This window comes from Triturus cristatus, chromosome 10, assembly GCF_964204655.1.
Source record: "Triturus cristatus chromosome 10, aTriCri1.1, whole genome shotgun sequence".
Classification (NCBI taxonomy): Eukaryota; Metazoa; Chordata; class Amphibia; order Caudata; family Salamandridae; genus Triturus; species Triturus cristatus.
The window spans coordinates 459,074,464-459,091,195 of NC_140593.1; the positions used below are offsets into that span (position 1 = coordinate 459,074,464).

At 46.8% G+C, this 16,732-nt stretch overlaps 1 protein-coding gene across 8 annotated transcripts in view; it reads right to left on the bottom strand.

Annotated features, from left to right (window-relative positions):
* The window catches only part of PARD3 (par-3 family cell polarity regulator), a 1,320,414-nt gene that overhangs the window by 591,609 nt on the left and 712,073 nt on the right, over positions 1-16,732 (bottom strand). For all 8 annotated transcript variants that reach the window (XM_085631870.1, XM_085631866.1, XM_085631868.1 and 5 more), the window contains exon 13: positions 3,731-3,919. In XM_085631870.1, coding sequence (XP_085487996.1) covers positions 3,731-3,919 — 189 coding nt within the window. The remainder of the gene's footprint in view (positions 1-3,730; positions 3,920-16,732) is intronic.

The window sequence follows — 16,732 nt, forward strand, 5'->3', positions numbered from 1 at the left end:
TTGGGACATGTGGTCGCGCCAGGACAAAATTAAAAGTTCAACCAGACTGCGATGGACCATGGGCCATATACAGGGACCCAGTGAGGCCCGCAGAACAAAAGTAACTTAATCCTAGATGCGTCGATGTTGAGGGTGCATGATGCAGTCAAGGAAATGTATCGGGGTCGATCCTCGCTGCGGCGATGATGGACCGGAACAGATCCGTTCAGCAGGGTTGATAAATCAGCTCCGATGAGCAGGGAGCAATGCGGAGGTTCAGCATCATCGTCTAGGCTGCCGTCAACAAGGATGCAAGGACCTTGAGCCAGAAAGAGCATTGCACAGTGTAGGGTCCACAGGCGATCCGTCAGGTCAAATACACGCAGCAGCAGTGATGCATCTGTGTCAATCCACGCACCTATTCAGATCCATGCAGCAGCAGCGATGCGTCATTTCAACAGAGGATGTGTCGGTTCTGCTGGAGCAAACTCTTTAGACCCACGTCCAAGGGTCTAGGACTGGGCAGATTCACAGATGGCACTGTCCAGGTGCAAAAGCAGGGTGGTTGGAAGTCTTTTATGTCCCTGAGACTTCAGATTAGGAGGCCAGCCAACTATCCCTTGGTGTCACTCTGGATTCTGAGTTCAAGTGATGCAGGTCCAGTCCTTCTCACCCAGGCAAGAATGCAGCAGGCTGCAGGTCAGCATAGCAAAGCAGGAGTCCAGCAGAGTAGCAGTCCTTCCTGGCAGAGTATCCACAGGTCCAGAAGTGTACTGAAGCAGTGGTGTCTGAGGTCTAGTACTTATACCCAGTGGCACATTTCAAGTTGGAGAGACTTCAAAGACTAGCATTTTTTAGTGCACAAATGTCCTGCCCTTTTTTCTCTGGCTCCAAACTCACTACAGAGAGCTATGCAGTCCTTTGTGTGGGGATGGGACATAGCCTATTCAGGTGTGAGGCTGTGCCCAGCTCCTCCCTTCCATCCTGCTAGGATTGCCCATCAAGTCACACCTAAGCTGCCATTGTGTGTGCCTGTCTTGGGGGAATACACAAGGCCCAACTGTCACCCACCCCAGACGTGATCAGAGACAGGCAGTAGGCACTAAATAGATAAAGTAAGAAAATGCCAACTTTCTAAAAATGGAATTTTTTTCAGAATTGCAATTTAAAGTCGGACTTCACCATAAGTTAGGATTTTAAATTGTCATTCCAGAGACACCAATCTTGAAGGAGTCAGCTCTTCCCATTTGGAAATTACTCTTATAAAATGTAATAATGTAACTCTAATGTTATCCTATGGGAGAGATAGGCCGGGCAGTACTGAAAAACAAATGTAAGAGTTTTTCACTAACAGGACATGAAAAACTTAAAAGTGCATGCCAAACCTTTTAACTACACTGTACCCTGCCCATGGGGCTGCCAGGGCCTACTTTAGGGGTGACATGTATTTAAAAGGAAGGTTTGGGCCTGGCAAGAGGTTCAACTTGCCAGGTCATCATGGCAGTTTAAAACTGCACACACAAGCTCTGCAGTGGCAGGCCGAGACATATTTAAAGGGCTACTTAAGTGGGTGGAACAATCAGTACTGCAGGCCAACTAGCAGCATTTAATTTACAGGCCCTGAGCACAGGTAGTGCACATTATTAGGGGTGTATAAGTAGATTAAATATGCTAAGTGAGTATAAGCCAATGTTACCATGTTTTAGGGAAAGAGCACAAGCACTTTAGCACGGGTTAGCAGTGGTAAAGTGCACAGAGTCAAAGAACCAACAAAAACAAATTAAGCAATAAGGGGAGGAGGAAGGCAAAACATTTGTGGGTGACACTGCAAAAAGGGCAATTTCCAAAAAGCAGGGTTATACTGCACTTCCATTTGCATTGTAGAGTGATAGGCTAGTTTTCTAGAATACTCTCTTTTAGAGACTTTCAGCCTTATTCTCAAATCAAAGGTAAAGTTGGCCATTAACTTAATTCCTGGCAAGTGTAAGTCCATTTACATTTCGTGTGGATCTGTGCCAAGAGAGTGGAGTTCTCCACATCCATAAAGAACACTCATTGGGCTGGAACATGAGCTCTTCAAGGCGTGGTTAGCCGTGGAACTCCTATTATTCTTCTTCCTTCCTACCTGGATAGGGTTGAATTTTTACTCAAGCACACTGCTGACATAAATCCCTTTCTAGAGTGGGAAGGATAATTAACTGCCACCAAATTTGGTGGGGGTGTAGGTAAAGTGGTTTCTTCAATAGGAAAAATATATTTCGAATGAAGAAACAAAAGTGAAGAGTTTGAACAGGGGATCCTACTACAAGTCCGCTGCTATGCAGAGTGTGATTTAGATCTTAATGGAATGTCACTTGACTTTGCCAGGAATCTGAAGAGAAACCTTGCCTGACAACTTTCCGTACAGATTCCTGGGAATGCTTGTGAATCCCGGAAAGTAGTAAAGCTACATTTGCATGTAGGTGTAAATATATAAGTATATATTCATTCATTGAATCGAACCCTTAGTCTTTAACTGGAGGGACTATGTTTGACGAAGATAGCACCTTCCCTCCAAAGAGCAGCCGAAAAAACCAATGATCTTTGTGGGAAGAGTGGAATCAAAGGCCATCTCATCCACAGTGGATCCTGAACTCTGAAACAGAGGCTAAACTTTGTTTATTCTAGATCTTTTCCACCAAGAATATGATATCGAATGGTACTACTCTAGGGCACCTCCTGGCCAGAAGGGATGAAATGTCTTTATTTGGTTATGTCGCTGCTATTATGAAGTGTCTTGAACACGTTGTTAAACAGCACTACCAAATAGCGGGGAAAAGCTGATCTTCCTCATAATAGTACTCATATTCCTCACATTCTTACCAGGGGATGAATTACTAGCAAAGGAAGATACAGAGATGGGAGGGAAAGTTTCTGTAGACTATGCAATCATGTCAAGACCAATGGGAAGTAAAGGGCTCTGGAATCTCGTCTATGTTTCAAAAGCAGTGATGACAGACAACAGACAGGTGAAGAGGCACCACAGAACGGGAGTCAGAAGTAGAGTAGGCGAGGACAAAGCCCACAACTTCAGCTTTTGAGGGCAACAAAGAGGACAGGGGAGTTATACTGCGGGGGCAACTAATCATCAAGGACATCTATTCTTGGCTAAAAAAGTGTGCATCACAAATAGAGTAGCGGCGGGGCTTCCCGTTTCCAATTGAAATTCAGCTAGTTGAATAAGACTAGAAGCACCTGATACTTCTTTGACATTAGCCAATTTAATAAACCATCCATGTTATGAACAGAACCATTTATTCCACATGGCTTATGGCATTTCTCTACTATCAACAGTTAATTCCAATTATGAAATCAAAAGCAAAGTCATAAAATAACTATTCATTTTCAGTGCAGAGTCCTTCACAATCAACACTTCACAGTTATAGCACAACTGCAATACTTCAACAGAAAATATGATTAACTTAAAAAAAATAAACATTCTTGGTGTAAATATTTGTATCTGTTAAATGGGAGGGTTTATTACATTCTTAAATGTGCATTCAAATAAAATGATCTATATTCCATTAAACAGCAGAAGGAGTTTACCGGAAGCCTATAATAATTAAACCTAAATTCACTTTTTGCATACAGACCACTAACAGGTTTGCTATGCAAAATCAATTTTCTTAAATGTTTGGTTGCTCAAACTATATAAATGAATGACATCTTTGTATCTGAACAATAAATGTATTCAGACAACACGCCCACTTGCCTTTGAAGCCGCTCCTCCATTGATAATGGACTTGACGAATATTCCTAAATCAGCATGGTTTTCTTTTGACCGGTTTCCTTTTACACTAACACCAAGTCCAGCTGATCCAGAATCGTTGAGGGGAATCTCAAATGTCAGGAATTCTCTGGTGCCATCAGGAGTGAGGACAAGTTCTTCTTCCTCAGATTTCTGTTTGCATAAAAGTAAATGATGTTTAGTTATTTAGTGCTGAATGGTATGTCCACCTTGGAATAGCTATTAAAAAAACAATGTCAGAGCCAACAGGTCTGACTTGCATTACGAGTCCTAACTAAAACATTTTTAAAAAGTCTGCTGCAAGGAAAAATAACAATTTAGTCCTCTAAAAATGGACAAAAGATTAAGAGTTTAGTGTACTTTTGAGACGTAAAATAATCCCTCACACGTTACAATACAAGCACTCCATATATGGCAGAATGATGCATCAAACCGCCAATGCAATGAGGTAAGAGAGAAAGTCTCCCCTGGACTGTGCCAAAGCCCCAGTGGGTATATTTTAAAGAAGTGGTAACAAATGGTTAAGGACAGATGCACTCTCAAGCCAGACCTAAAAACTATTTAATAATGATGTTATGTTGATTCACACATCTAAAGTGCATGTGCACCCAAAGGTTTAATTACATGGAAAAGCACTGATAAGCATGGAAGAACAATAGTCCAGAAATCTAGAAAAAGAATCTTTAGGTCCCTGTGCTCGTTGGGAACAACTACACAATGTGTCCAATATGTCTGGCCTCAGACTTATCGTCCAACATGGCTCCGCAGTCAAGCCTGCAAATGCCCAACCATTACCCTAAGACACCCACTCCTCCCTCTGAGAAGAGAAGTGACCCTAAGCAGACATCACCCCGCTGGTCATGGAATACTACTCCCTACCCGAACGCCCCATCCAGACCCATTAGATCTAAGAACTATCTTTCTGACCCGGACATTCTCTCCCTTCTTCTAACTTACAACTCTACTCCACACTACAATCCTGACACAGTTAGACCTTTTCAAACTACGCCACTATACCCTTGTAGAGATCCTAGACATAAGACAGTCATTCCGGAGCCCAGTCAAACCATTACAGTAAACCCGCATAGAACCCCCACACTTAACTCTAACACATTAAATACTGCGAACCTCATGCAAGTTCACATTACACAGTCTACTCCCACTGACTCCAAAACCCACCTGAAATGCCTCCTTCTCAACTATAGATCCGCTGTATAACATGCTGCGGACATCGCTGAACTCATCCTTGACCAGGAACTCAACCTCCTGATTCTCACCAAAACTTGGCTTAATGTCTCCTCTGGTCCTGTACTGGACATCCTAGTACCTCCTAGTCACAATATTATCAGACTTGATATAACTAAGAGTACAGGTGGAGGCGTCGCCTGTGGTTACCATAACAGTCTCTCAGCAAAACAGTCTCCCTCTGTATCTCTGTCATCCTGTGAATACCTGAGCATCATCATCCAAAGCAAAAATAGACCCATATGAAACCTACACATCTTCTACCATCCACCAGGAGACAACCTCCCTCTGATGAACAAACCATGGAAACCATCTCGTCCAATCTTGGTTTCCATTGCCCCCAGATCTTCCTGGAAGACTTCAATCTACATTGGAATGTCCCGAATGACATGGCCGTGAACAGTCTTAAAAAATTCCTACTTGACCTCAACCGGACTCAATTCGGCGACAATCCAACACAACTTGGGATCGACCCTCGATCTAATCATCTCCAACCCCAACACCATTCAGATTGAATCGATTGCTCCTTGTGACTGGTCAGATCACCACTTCATCACCTTCCTCATCCTTGAACGATGGAACACCCAAAGACTTCAAACCAAGAAACTGAAACATTGGAAAAGATTGCTGCAAAATGCAAACATGAACAACCTCATATCACACAGCAATTTGTCCCTGCCTCCGCCCACGCTCATGGCAGATGTCCATGAACTCACGGAGCATTACAACAACTCCATGCTAAAAGTTCTGGATGCAATTGCCCCCCTTCAACTAAAAAGAAAATCCAACAAATACTCCAAACCTTAATTCAATGAATGCCTAAATTCAGACAGGCGCAACTTGAGACTAGCGGAACAAGCATGGAGATCTTCTCCATCCACGGAACTCCTTAAACTTTTGAGATTAAGAAGGAGTCTGTACAATAAACACATCAGAACTGCAAATGTGACTTTCTTCACAAGCCAACTGGACAAAGCCAGAAACCATCCTCAAATGCTGTTTGAGCTGATTAAGCGGCAATCCAACAACACACCCACTCAATCACCAATCGCCGTCAGTCCCCAACCTAATTGTGAGGACTTTGCCGTCTTCTTCCTTGAAAAATCAAAAAAATTGAATCTGATCTAAGGTCTGCCTTGCTCGAGTTATCATCCTTACCAGACTCCCACCTAACTTCCCAGCCCCTTCTTCCTACCTACCTACTACACCCCTAAAAATAATATTCATTGGAATCAGTTCTCAACCTTCAATGACGCATACATTCTCAACATTTTCTCTACCCTGAAACCATCCAATCACTACAACGATCCCCTTCCCTCATATTTCTTTAAAGAAATGATAAGACCTCTAGTTCCACTATGGACCAAGATTGTTAATGCCTCCCTACTTCAAGATGAGATTCCGGACTCCCCAAAGTACGGGCTAGTTCTCCTCATTCTCAAAGAACCTACAGCCGACCCTGAGGATCTGAATAACTTCCGACCAATCACCAACACCCCTACTCTGGCAAAGCTCATTGAGAAATGTGTACAGGTACAACTATGTAACCACATCGAGGAATTCCTATTACTAGATCAATTCCAATTGGGCTTTCATCAGGGTCACAGCACTGAAACAGCCATCACTCATATTGTTGATGACGCTCTTACACTACTCGACCTGAACTCCTGCCTATTAATCCTACTTGACCTCTCAGCAGCCTTCGATACGGTCAAACAGGACAATCTCCTGACCCTTCTAGAACATACGATGGGGCTCTCTGGTTCAGTACTAAAATGGTTTGCGCCTCCTTTCTCCATAACAGAACACAGAGAATTAAATCCAATCAATATCTCTCCCATTCCAGTCCTTGCACCCTGGGGGTGCCCCAAGGCTCCTCGCTTTCCCCCACACTTTTTAACCTATTCATTGAACCCCTCACTGAAATCCTCAAAGCATCTAACATCCAATATCACATGTATGCAGAAGACGCCCAGTTGTACATGAAAATCTCCTCACCTGACGATATCAAGACACAACGGTACCTTACTCAAAACCCTTAACTGGCTTACCTTCAACCATCTCAAACTGAACACCCTCAAAAAGGAATTCCTCCTTATTCCCCACCCAAGCAAGCCCCCATCATTGAGGAATATATGAAAAATCTTTCCGCTCTCAACTGCACACCACATATCATAGACTCTACGAAATCCCTGGGAATAGTGTTGGATAGGAACTTGAACATGCAGGATCACATCAGCGCATCTACCAAAGGAGCGAAATTCAAACTGAGCATTCTAAGAAAACTAAAACCTTTCCTTCCCCCTGATGACTTCAAGCCCACAGTACAAGCATTAGTCATCTCACTGCTGGAATATGGCAGTGCAACTCTCTGCGGTCTTCCAAGGTACAGACTGGCCCCCCTCAGAGCCTCTCTGAATGAGGCCGCCAGGCCCATCACAGGTTCCAAGAAAGGCAATCACATGTCCCCAGAGTTGAAATCTCTCAATTGGTAACCTTTTGAAGCAAGGATACACCTAAAACTTGCCTGCATGACCCACAAAGCCCTTCACTTCAACACTCCTCTCTACCTTGCAAAAGAATTTGAGTTATCGGGTGGTGCCTGTATCTCCAAGAGCTCCAGCACCCTGTTACTTAAACCGAAAAAATTCAAAAAAATTAAAACTTACAACTGTTCCTTCTCGGGCATCGCCCCAAGAATTTGGAACTCCTTGCCTACGGAAATTAGACTGATTCCGTCAACAGTGTCCTTCAAAAAGAAAGTAAAAGCACTACTGATGAATACTTGCCCGTCCTGAAGTTTAGCCAGGGTCCTAGTCTCTTCAACTGGATACAGATGGGTCCTTCCTAGCCCATTGATCGGCTACTCCTCATCTACTATCATGATGACTCTTTCGCCTTATTCTACTGCCTAATTAATTTGCCCACTATTTTGTCGTTACCGAACTACTGTTATTTTTGTATATCGCTATGTTCTGCCACGATTGCTTCCTCTATAGGTTGTCGCATCTCTCTGTAAAGCGCTCTGATACCCTCTTGGGTCAGGTTCGCACTATACAAAACTTTTTAAATAAATAAAAAAATGTTCAGTTTACAATGGTCACAGTCAAAGGCTGTGCCCAGCAGCCTCTGAGCACAAAGACTGGGTGTGCCCAAAGATTATTCAAATGACAGGGGAAAGCCCAAGGTACATATCCAAAATCCTCTTCCTTTTTTGAGACGATCATTTCCTGCAGCCTGTGTGGGCACCAGGGGAGGGGCTTGGCCACGATTATGCACTTCCTCCTCGTGTACACTGGGCACAGGCAAAAGTTATGCTCTGAGTTCTAAGAACACAGGAACCAGGCACAGGGTGCAGCTAGAGGCCACAAGCAGTGTACAAAGTCAACTAGATATGACTGCAGGCGATGCTCTGCAACTTCTAGTCACACGGGAGGAGCTGGAAATGCAGCTGTAGGACTTGTCCAGCGTCTACTGAGGGAAGAGATCATAGTACAATACAGGCACTTGGCAAACCTCGTCATGAGATTTTAAGGATTTCTACTAAGATAAGTCACTTCATAAAATTGAAGTCTAATACTCTTAAAAACTTCACATCAAGGCATGTTATGGCTATGTTTTCAAATTTATTTATTTTTGAGATTTATAGAGCGCCTGGTGACCCGAGGGCATCCCCGCGCTATATGAGTGTAGAATCCAGGACAGGCGGAAACCAGGAACTATTTGGGGAAGAGGAGGGTTTTGAGTTTTTTGCGGAAAAGTGCGTGGCTAGATTCCAGGCGCAGCAGGCGAGGGAGAGCGTTCCAGTTGGAGGCGGCCTTGACCGAGAAGCGGCGGCCACCGGTGCGCGACTTCTTGAATCTTGGGACTGTGGCCAGATGTTCGTTGTCCGAGCGAAGGTTTCTGTGGGCTTTATAAGGTGTGATCATATCTTTGAGGGCGGCAGGTCCAGCCCCATTGATGAGTTTGTGCGTGATGCACATGGCCTTGAACTCAACTCGCTGGCGGACCGGAAGCCAGTGCAGAGATTTAAGGGCCAGTGTAGTCGGGGCTCTGGGAGGAAGGTTGAGAATGAGTCTCGCCGCGGCGTTTTGTGCACGCTGAAGTTTGGCCAGAGTGGATTCAGGAGCGCCGAGGTAGGCGGCGTTGCCGTAGTCCAGACGTGCTAGAATGAGCCCTTGAACTAGAAGTTTCCTGGACAGGGGGGGCAGGAGGGGGAGGATCTTACGAATTGAACGGAGAAGGCCAAAGCAAGTCCCCGCGGTCTTGACTGCCTGGGTCTTTAAGGAGAGGTCCTGCTCCAACCAGAAGCCCAGTGTTTTAATTTCTGTCTTAGGCGTGGGGATGTCACCGAAGGAATCCGGCCAGACTGAAGGAGGGACGGAGGACCATTTGTTGCCCAGAAGCATGATTTCTGTTTTTGTCCCGTTCAACTTCAGCGAGGATTCACACATCCAGGTATGTATGTCTTGAAGGCAGTTGAGTAGGATTTTAGGGTTATTGTCCAGCTGGGAAAGAGAGACGACGAGTTGGGTGTCGTCAGCATAATTGACTATTTTTATCCCATAGGGGGTAACCACATCCTCTAACGGGGCCATGTACACATTAAACAGAGTGGGACTAAGCGAGGACCCCTGGGGCACACCACATGTGAGCGGAAGGGGGTCTGAGCGGGAGTTGCCGTCCCACACCTGAAATGAGCGACCCGAGAGGAAGGATTTGATCCAAGCATGAGCCGTTCCCACAATTCCTGCCTTGGCCAGGCGATGGAGGAGGACACGGTGGTCCACCGTGTCGAAAGCGGCACTGAGGTCCAGGAGGATCACCGCCACTGATCCTCCTGAAACCAGGATACACCTAGCCTCCTCGATGACGGAGAGGAGTGCGGTGTCTGTGCCGTGGCCCGGCCGGAATCCGGTTTGTGACTGACGTAGAATTTTATTCGTTTCGAGGAATTGGGAGAGTTGCACGTTGACTATTTTCTCCGCCACCTTGCTGAAGCAGGGGAGGAGCGAGATGGGTCTATAATTTGCCATATCGTCCGGGTTCAAATTGGGCTTTTTCAGCAAGGCCTTGACAGCTGCGCTCTTCCAAGAGGAGGGCACTGTGCCTTGGGCAAGAGATGTGTTAATCAGATCCCTAATAGTAGGTGAAATGCTGGGAGAAACGGTTTTTAAGAATCTGACGGGCGCCGGGTCCAGGGGGGATCCACTTCTCATTTTGGCCAGCGTGGTGGTGACCTCATCGAGGGAGACTCCTCTAAAGGAGGACAGCCGTGGGCTGGTGGAGCCGGCGTCTGCCTCAACCGGGATGGGGGGGCTGATTGGGGGAAGGGACTCCAAGATCCGCGTGATTTTGGAATCGAAGTATGAGGCTAAGTCCTTGCATCTGTCCGGTGGGGGAGGGGAGGCAGCGGGAGATGAGGGGATGTTGAGCAGTTCCTTAACTATCAGGAAGGATTCTTTGGCCGAATTGGTCGCATTTTTAATTCTGTTGTCGTAGAAGGTAGTCTTGGCTAGTTTAATGGCCGATTTGTAGCGTCTTACCGCTATGTTGTAGGAATCTTTATTATTATGTGCCCAGTCTTTCCTCCACAGTCTTTCCGCTCTTTTGCATTCCTTGCGGAGGTCTCGAAGTTCCGGGGTGTACCACAGGGCATGGCCCATTGTCCTATCTTTGATCTCCCGACTTTTTATGGGAATCAGGCTATCGAGGGAGGAGGAGAGCCAGCCTCTAACTTGGGTGTCAGCCTCGGACGGGTCAGCCGCAAGGCTCGGGGTAGAAGAGTCCAGAGCTATGGACCAGTCCACCGCAGAGAGTTTGGCCCACGATCTATCTTTAGTGAAGATGGGGGCTTTGTGGGGTTTCTTGGTGGCCCCAGGAATGTGGAAAGTGATCAGAAAATGGTCCGTCCATGGAAGTGGTTGGGAGTTATTAAATTGGAGGGAGGGGATGTTCGCAAAGACTGGGTCAAGAAGGTGCCCTTTAACATGTGTTGGACCAGTGTTGGCAAGGAGAAGGCCATGAGACGCCAGGTCGCAGATAAGATCGGCCGCACCTGTATCCAGCGGGTCGTCAAAGTGTATGTTGAGGTCACCTGTTATGAGGAAGTTTGATGATAGGTGGGCTGAGGAGGAAACGATTTCCAAGAGGGAAGCTGCGAAGGGGACGAAGTGGCCGGGAGGTCGGTACACCAGAAGGCCTGACAGGGAGCTGGTCGGAGTAAGCTGAAAAGTGAAGAAACAGCTCTCTGAGTCCGGGGTTGCCATCGTGTTGGTGCGGCAGGCGAGGTGGTCCCTAAAAATGATGGCAATACCACCACCTCTACCTGAAGGGCGTGGTTGGGACCAGATGAGAAAGCCGGGGGGGAGAGCCAGTACCATGTCGGAATTGGAGTGCTCAGTGATCCAAGTTTCTGTCAAGAAGAGTATGTCCAAGTTTAGATCGACCATGAGATGATTAATATGCAGGGCATGCTTCGGGAGCGATCTGCAATTGAGTGTCGCCAATTTGAGGACAGGCGATGGGACCGGGGATTTGGGGAGGAGTAGCTTCGTTGGTTTGCAATTGCTGCAGCTGAGGTAGGGAAGGTTCGGGTCTTGCGGAGCGTAGCATGTGCTGGTCTTTCTAGGTCTAAGGCTAAGTAGCTCTCTACGAGAGTAGCTTACCTTTGTGGTTGGAAGGACAGGCATAGGGTCTGGCCCTGGGCTCGATCGTGCGCGGACGGGCGCAGACGGGCTTGCCTTTGGAGCGCCTTCGGCACGCCAGCTGCGCGCGTCCGCTGCGCGGTCGGAGGCAACGCATCCTTTAAGGTGAGTGAGAGGGGGTGTGGCCGAGCGTCAGTGGGCGTGTCCAGGAGCGAGGGGCTTCCCTGGAATGGCGCCAACACCGCGGGATGCAAGTTCAAGTATTTCACGTTATTACGTACAAGATTAAAACAAGATTAAAACAACTTTAAAATTGTTAAAAAGGATTCCCCGCTCCCGGCTTCCGCCTCAGGAGCACTAGCAGTCACCAATACGCGCTGTGCAACGGCGCGATTTAAATAGTGTGGGAGGGGGCGTGGCCGAGCGTCAGTGGGCGTGTCCAGGAGCGAGGGGCTTCCCTGGAATGGCGCCAACACCGCGGGATGCAAGTTCAAGTATTTCACGTTATTACGTACAAGATTAAAACAAGATTAAAACAACTTTAAAATTGTTAAAAAGGATTCCCCGCTCCCGGCTTCCGCCTCAGGAGCACTAGCAGTCACCAATACGCGCTGTGCAACGGCGCGATTTAAATAGTGTGGGAGGGGGCGTGGCCGAGCGTCAGTGGGCGTGTCCAGGAGCGAGGGGCTTCCCTGGAATGGCGCCAACACCGCGGGATGCAAGTTCAAGTATTTCACGTTATTACGTACAAGATTAAAACAAGATTAAAACAACTTTAAAATTGTTAAAAAGGATTCCCCGCTCCCGGCTTCCGCCTCAGGAGCACTAGCAGTCACCAATACGCGCTGTGCAACGGCGCGATTTAAATAGTGTGGGAGGGGGCGTGGTCGAGCGTCAGTGGGCGTGTCCAGGAGCGAGGGGCTTCCCTGGAATGGCGCCAACACCGCGGGATGCAAGTTCAAGTATTTCACGTTATTACGTACAAGATTAAAACAAGATTAAAACAACTTTAAAATTGTTAAAAAGGATTCCCCGCTCCCGGCTTCCGCCTCAGGAGCACTAGCAGTCACCAATACGCGCTGTGCAACGGCGCGATTTAAATAGTGTGGGAGGGGGCGTGGCCGAGCGTCAGTGGGCGTGTCCAGGAGCGAGGGGCTTCCCTGGAATGGCGCCAACACCGCGGGATGCAAGTTCAAGTATTTCACGTTATTACGTACAAGATTAAAACAAGATTAAAACAACTTTAAAATTGTTAAAAAGGATTCCCCGCTCCCGGCTTCCGCCTCAGGAGCACTAGCAGTCACCAAATTGTTAAATCAACTGAAATCCACAAGTAATGGTGAGCTAGGTAGTCAAATTTCTCCCATGCGTGGTTCGTGACCTTATAATTTATGTCACAGGTGACATGAAGGAAACTAATGACATGACAACTCCAGTGGTCTAGACAAAAAGAGGTGTTTGAAGGAGGAACAGTTCCAAAGAAACAGCCAGAACAAGCAAGCAGCCTTCAGAACTCTTTCTTAACCAGTGTAAAAAGAGGAAACAGTGTTGCACTCTGACATGACCAGTGGTCTTCAAACTGTGGAGTGCGTCCCTTTGAGATCCATGGGACTATTTGAAGGTGGGTGCCATGACTAGAAGAGCGCACAAAACCCATATGAAAAAAGACTAATCGTTGAGTGGCTTTGTTATTTTCTTTCGTACGTGGTTTGGCAATAATATTAAATGTCTGTTGGAAAAAATATTTAAAGCATTTAAACCCCTGCAACACAATTATGGTGGGAAGTTTACAGCATCATTGTGTGGGTAAAGCTATCCTTTGGTTTTTTTATGGGCAGTTGTGCTTGTTCTGAGGAAATGTTTCTTCTTCTTTTAATAAACTGCTCTCAAGCCGAGTCCTAGTATGGGGCTTGAGGGAAGGAGAGACGCAACCAAATTGCTGGAAGGTAGCTGAAATAAAGGTATACTAAGTTTCATGAGTGGAAAACAGGGAAGCATAAGGCGCTAATCATTACCTTGGCTGGTAGCGCTAAGAAAGTGTTAGTAATGCTAGCCCAGCCCTTCCCCAAAACACCTAACCTTTCAGATGTGTCAGCTGGTGGACACTTAACACAGAGGGGGCTATGACATGAAAAAAGAGGTGGCTGTCACAAGGTCAGCGGGGAAGGCGCCGGACAAGGGGATGACTGGTGGGAAGCCCGTGAAATCACAGCGCCTATGCTTTCTTCTCGCCAGGAGGACTCGTGGCAGACATCGCAAACGGACTTATCTGGTTCCGATGCAGGTCCCTTTAACTGGGACACGCTAAGGGAAGGCCCCGCCCCCTCTGATGACGTCGTCAAATGGCGCCCAATAAGGAGCCCCGGATATCGGAACCAGGTGTGCATGGACACCAGAGAGAGACTCAAGTGGAAGGAGAGCGAAGGAGCGAGGAACCGAGACCCTGAAGATCATCCCAGACGCCCGTAGAAGACATCCAGCCCGGAGGGAGTGAACGAGTGCGGAGACTGGAAGGCGAAGCCAGGAGGCCACCGGGAACACGAATCGCCAAGCCACGCCCCTGGAGGAGCGTGGCTGACTCAGGTACGGGAAAGATTCTCTGGCTGGGTCGGGAGGTGGGAGAAATCTGATGGTTAACAACGTTGCCGCTCACCGCCTCCTCGTTGCATAGTGTAAATACCCCTCCTCTCACTGCCACTCCTCACCGCCACCCGTTTCTTCTCGCATCAAATCACTTGTGCACTAGAGTGTTTTCCTCACTCCCTACCCTCTTGAGGTTTGACCATCGGGACGTGGTATTGACAATAACCTTTCTGCTGCGGTTTCTTTTGGGGACTCCGGAGCACCTCTCTCTACCTCTGCCTGACGATTAAGCGAGGACATGGAACCCATCCTAGAGGACAGCTTCCAGCCCGGAAGAAGAGGAGGACTCGTCGTCGTGTACCTGTTTTTTTTTTGTTTTGTTTCTTTGTCTCTTCTCCAAGCCTCTGACTCTTTAAGTTTGTTGTTTCAAACTGGCAGCTCACAGAAGACGTGACTACCTTAAAATAAAACCTTCTTTGTCCAGACGTAGCCTGTTGCGCATTCTTTCTGACCCGGCTACAGTGGCATAAGTCAAGGGGAGCAACTATGTACGTCTCACCTTAACCACATCAAAACTCAAAGTTAATGGCCAGAGCAAATGTGTTGTTATTTTTTCTGAATGACCTTTGTACAGTGCTTCTGTAGTACACCGTCTAGTTGAAACACTCTTGTTGGCAGTTGGGCTACATCTGACTTGTAAGTTCTCGACTAGCACAGTGTGATGTGACAATCTGCTCATATATTCCGTAAAGGATAATATAAATATGGTATTTCTAAAAAGGACACAAATTAAAAAAATTGTCATGCAGGGCACCACACCAAAACGTCTATGTCTGATGTGCTAATTCAGCTAAACATGGCCATTAAAGCTATACTGCAACCATTTGATTAAAGGAGCTGCACGAATAAATCCTACTTTTCCTTAATTTGTTCTACAAATAAAACTAGACAAGCCAATCTAACACTTGTACATTGTATATTTCGAGAGATTTACAAAATAATGCTAGGCAGTACAAATAATAGACCTAGTATAAGATCATTTAGCTGCTGATACACGGTGTCAGATTAAAAAAAAAAGAATAATTACATGAACACAGAAGCAGCGAATGCAAACCTCTAACTTTAATGGCAGAAAATGAAAATCATAATATGAAGGAAGGGCAATCACTTTATATACAGCTTAGAAAGACATCTGCTCCCTGACTTTACTTTGTGGTCAAGTAAGAAAGGGGGTAGATAGAAACAGGGGTGACTTGTTAGAAATGGGGTCTCAAGTTGGCAGAGGATTGCATCCTGTCCAAGTAGGGGCCTTCACTCTAGCCAGGGTTGGGTCGTCACACAGCTAAGACAGCCCTTGCTCACACCCTTGGTAGCTTAGCATGAGCAGTCAGGCTTATCTCAGCGCCAATGTGTAAAGCATTTGTAAATACACACAGTAACACAGTGAAAACCCTACAACGGAGTCCATACCAGTTTAGAAAAAATAGCCAATATTTATCTGATTAAAGCAAGACCAAAAAGCAAAAATCCAACATACACAGATCGAAATATCCCTTTTATAAAGATTACTGTAAAAAATATCGCTCCTAGAAAACAATAGCTCCAACCTTGGTGACCTCAACATCGTGACAGGTACCTAATCCAACAGTTCGGCGCCGACCGTGAGAAGCACAGGCCGGCTACGGAGTCACACGGATCCTCAGTAACAGTACCTTGAAAAATATGAAAACAAAGACGCTGCACGGCATCGGGGAGGTGCGCTGTCGCTGGGCCAGTGAGACGTTGGTTGCTTACTGCCAGAGGGGAGGTGAGACGTTGGTTCGTCACTGCTATGCATGCAGGGGAGGTGAGGCGTCAGTTCCTAACTGTTGCAGGGAAGGTGAGGCAGCGATGCATCGGTTCCTTACAACGGTGGGATGTCTATGAGTTCGAGAGGTCACCCATGTCAGTTATCAACTCCGCAATGATGCGGTTAAGATGCTAGAGTTGACAGACATCAGGGCTGCAGTATAAGTCGAGGCGGTGCATCGTGCTCTTCACAAGTGGTGCCCTCAGTTTTGATGCAGGAAGCAACGTCGCCAACAGCATCGATTTTGCTTTTCTTGAGTTGCAGCACCAACCACACAATCCCTAGGGCCCAGGAACTGAAGTTGGCCCCACTTGGCAATCAGGACTCCCAGAAGAGAAGTCCAACCGCTGTAAGCGAGATGCAGGTGAAGTCTTTGATGGCCCTGAGACTTCTTAACAGGAGGCAAGCATGCACTAGTTCTTGGAAAACCTTGGAAGCAGGATTCAGAAATCAAAGTCCAGCCCTTTCACTCACATGACAGGAGCAACAGGCCGGCCCAGCAAACCACGCAGCAAAGTGGCAGTATCTCCTGACAGCAATCAAGCTCTTCTACCTGGCAGAATGTCCTCAGTCCTGAAGAATTCAGATTTTGGGGTGTCAGAGTCCAATACTTGTACCCTTTTCTGCCTTTGAAGTAGGTAA